The sequence below is a fragment of the Phragmites australis genome, chromosome 13 (assembly GCF_958298935.1).
Source record: "Phragmites australis chromosome 13, lpPhrAust1.1, whole genome shotgun sequence".
NCBI lineage: Eukaryota > Viridiplantae > Streptophyta > Magnoliopsida > Poales > Poaceae > Phragmites > Phragmites australis.
In genome coordinates, this window is record NC_084933.1 from 3504728 (window position 1) to 3508318 (window position 3591).

At 45.7% G+C, this 3591-nt stretch overlaps 1 protein-coding gene across 1 annotated transcript; it reads right to left on the reverse strand.

Moving 5' to 3' along the window:
• Positions 1 to 401: 401 nt before the first annotated feature.
• Positions 402 to 2363, reverse strand: LOC133887656 (uncharacterized). Its single transcript, XM_062327613.1, has 3 exons — positions 2061 to 2363; positions 1814 to 1979; positions 402 to 817 (listed from the first exon to the last, which is right to left on the reverse strand). The coding sequence occupies exons 1-3, from the start codon at positions 2276 to 2278 to the stop codon at positions 707 to 709; spliced, it is 495 nt and encodes a 164-aa protein (XP_062183597.1). The 5' UTR covers positions 2279 to 2363; the 3' UTR covers positions 402 to 706.
• Positions 2364 to 3591: the final 1228 nt, after the last annotated feature.

The following is a 3591-nucleotide window of genomic DNA, read 5'->3' on the forward strand; positions in this document are numbered from 1 at the left end:
GATGCATGATACTTGACACTGATGCAGCTGAAACTCGAAAACAGCATGAAACCAAACCTCAAAATATGAATATATATGATACTTGACACTCTGATGCAGCTGAAACATGAAACCAAACCAGAAACCATAAAACCAACTAGAAACCCTGAAGTATGAGCATATATGAAGTTTTAAATAAGGAACACTATTCGTTACATGGGAACAGGATACCGGTCGATCTTGTGCCAATAGGACAAGCATCAACCAATTCAGTTGGCTGGATTAATTTGGACCAACTGGCATTGGTGTGGTTGAAAGTGTGCATCGAGGTTTTTTTTTTTTTTTTTTTTTTTTTTTTTTTTTTTTTTTACACACAACATACATCAATGGGCGATTTCAGAAAATTATATTGAGTTTAGAGGTTAGATGTTAATATTTTTTGCTCTTGAAGGAATGGAGATATTTCAGTATTGCATTATACATCTTAAATGCTTGCAACAATCAAAGCTCCTCACCATGGCTGCATGGCGCCACGAATTCCTACAATGGATTCTAACAGTGCTATCAGGGATAAAATTCTCACCAACACCGACAGTATCACATCCTTTACTTCACTGCCTAAGGCACTTCGGTACATCTTGAGGCTTCTGTCATTACTAATGGTGTTCTACCCTAGTATGGGAATGAAGTGCTGGATAACCAGCATAACAGGAGACCAAAGAAGAGGTCATTGCCGTGGCATAATCCTTCCTTCTGGCATCTTTCTGTCGACTCGACTAAATCTATTGGGTGGCCAGACTATGTGTGTGACCCTCCCCTGCATCAGACCCAGAGGAACCTGCAGGTGTAGAAAGTTTAAGATGTTTAGTACAAAGGCTACAGATGGCTAGAAAATGATTTTGGTGTGCTGCGGAAACAAGTACTTAACACCAAATATGATGAGTGCAGCCAGAAGCATTGTTTCAGAAATTCTGTTTTGAGGACAAATGGAGCCCTAAAAGGCTAAAACATGGCAACATTGCATCCGCAAAAAAAGAAATTTGGTATTCTGGATATTAATTAATTTAAAACTGCAAAACTCCTGTCGTTCATCAGCACTGATATTCTTTCGATGACCAATATTCCATTAAACACCAAAGATGACCATGGGCCATGAGTTCTCCAACTGTGCTTGGCATGTCTGTTAGCCAAGGCATTTATCCAGATACACATAATTTTTAAGAAATGTAAGTATAAACAGAGGAATACAAATATGAATAAAGAAACAGCATTGTGTCAGTGTGCTCAGATTTATAATAAGATAGCGATTCAAGAACAAAATGCAGTCAAGACAAAAAGAAAAGATCAGTGGGAACAAACGAGGGGCTTGACTAGTTCGTATCGGTGCTAAAAATGCCATGTTGGTAAACAATAAGTAAACAACAGAACTTATCTTTAACGGATACATCGTCAGGAAATGAGCCATGATTATAGAGCTGATATGCAAGTCATCCAAAATCAGTTAATATCAACACACCAACATGTTTTCTGCACTCTTTTTGGAAACAATGTTTTTCTACCCTAATTTAGCATCAAAATTACGCGGCCCAAGCTATCAATCAACAATTTCTTGAAGATGCACTGAACTCAACAACACCGAGAAGGCGAGAAGTAACAGCATCATTAGCTGAACACAACAATGAAAAGCTATTCCTTTCGTGTCCGCCCCCTCTCGCAATACCAACACCAATCTAAACAGCTTTGCCTGTCGAGATAACACGATTGTATCCGGCAAGATGACGGCAAAGTAGGGCTAAAATTCATGGGAGAAAAGCAAAGCAACACAGTGTCTTACAGGACCATAGCCTCTGGAGTCCCAGCTGACGGTGGCATTGTCCCCTTCCACCCAGCAGTGGCCCTCCGGGATCTGCCGGATCTCCTGCTTCTCCGGGACCTGGATCCAATCGCCGGGCAGCGCAATCAACCGCTTCACCACCAGATCCCGGTGGTCCGTCAGCGACCTGCGACGAGCAACAGCAGCAATATCAAGAACCAAGAAACGCCCGAGTGGCCGGCCAAGAACTTATCGGCGGCGAGGATACCGGAAGACGACGACGTCGCCACGGGAGAAGTCGTAGCGGCCGAGGCAGAGCTTCTCCACCAGCGCGAATTCGGCCGGATTGGGGTCGAAGGTGGGGTGCATGGATGCGCCGTGCACGCTGGCCAGGGAGGCGTACCGATCCGCGACGAAAAGGCCGATGAGGCCGCCGGTGATGCAGCGCTTCACGGTCGGCCAAACGGAGGCCCACGCCCTCGCCATGTGAGAAGGGGAATCTACCCGCAGGAAGAACCCGGAGGAGGGGGCGCGGGGGACGGGTGAAGGTATGGAGAGTTTTGCGAGCAGTGGACAGTACCAGGACGCTAAATGCTATAGCAAATGTTATTGTATCACTGTTTGTCCTATTCATTTTCGATCCGACGGCTCGTAACAAAATAAAGTCACTAACTTTACTCAATATGAAGTAAAGTTAAAGGATCCCGTGAAAAAGGAGTGGATGATGTTATAAAAAACCCTCTTTCAACTTCATATGGGGTGAAGTTATAACCAAACAATCTAGTATACCACATCATCCAGAACCATCCCATCCATCTAGGATTATCCTATCTCATTCAACTTCGTTCAACCAATCAAACACACCATAAGTGAATTGAAGAATGAATGATAGCATACCCTTATTCAATAGGAGAGAGGCTATTTATACCCCATTTTATAAGCATATTACATAAATGCCCATGCATTTCAGGGCATAATGGAGCAAGACCAAGGGCAATATGGCCCAGTCACATGCTTAGGAGCCCTAACACCCCTATAGCTTAAAACCCTATTCTTCAGGGATGCGATAGCCTCCTCCGGACACCAACTACTTGGGTCACATCCTTGGAATCATGGCACATCGTGCAAGGCATCAAAAACCTCATGAACAATTCCTCCTCGCTCTAAACCCTCATCTTCGCTCTGCCTTCGTCCCAGGTCACACTTTCGTAGCCAAGGGGCTTATCTTCGTGAGCTCCCCCGTGATGACGTGAAGGCCATCTTATCTCCCGCACACCTCCGAGACAACTCCTCTTGTCCTTCAGGGGAGGCATATGTCATGTGGCCCTCCCTAGCCCTCTGGCCACCTTTGGCATGGACCCAAAGGTTGAGGGTGCTTTCGCCTTTCGTTGAAGCTTGAGCGGTCTTGTATGGGATTTGATCCTCGCAGAAACGCGGAGGGGAGTTAGTGGTTGACCTCCATAACAGCAGCCCCTCATGGACGAGGGCTCCTGTTATGATTGGTTGAAGACACGACTCCCTCGGGGATTTTTTTTCCCTTAGCTCCACTCTTGAAAGGGGGCGAGGCCCATGAAGTTCCTTTCAACTAGGTCTCACGCTTGCGTGATCTGAGTAGAGCGATGCAATCTCATGAAGGCGCCCATCCCCTCTTAGACTCACATGGCCTGAGAATCTCGTGCCTTTAAGGCGACCACTAGGGTTCAGACAGAGGAAGCTCGTGCCATAGAGAAAGCTTGAGCTCGCTATCTGAAGACTCACGCGCACCTCTATCTAAGAAACTCGCGCACAAGGGCCATATC

Excerpts from the sequence above, each read along its gene's own strand:
- LOC133887656 (XM_062327613.1), bottom strand. The coding sequence starts at position 2,278 with ATGGCGAGGGCGTGGGCCTCCGTTTGGCCGACCGTGAAGCGCTGCATC. Across the intron at positions 1,980-2,060 it reads GGCGACGTCGTCGTCTTCCG|GTCGCTGACGGACCACCGGG; the intron begins GTATCCTCGCCG and ends TGCTCGTCGCAG. Across the intron at positions 818-1,813 it reads ACTCCAGAGGCTATGGTCCT|GTTCCTCTGGGTCTGATGCA; the intron begins GTAAGACACTGT and ends CTACACCTGCAG.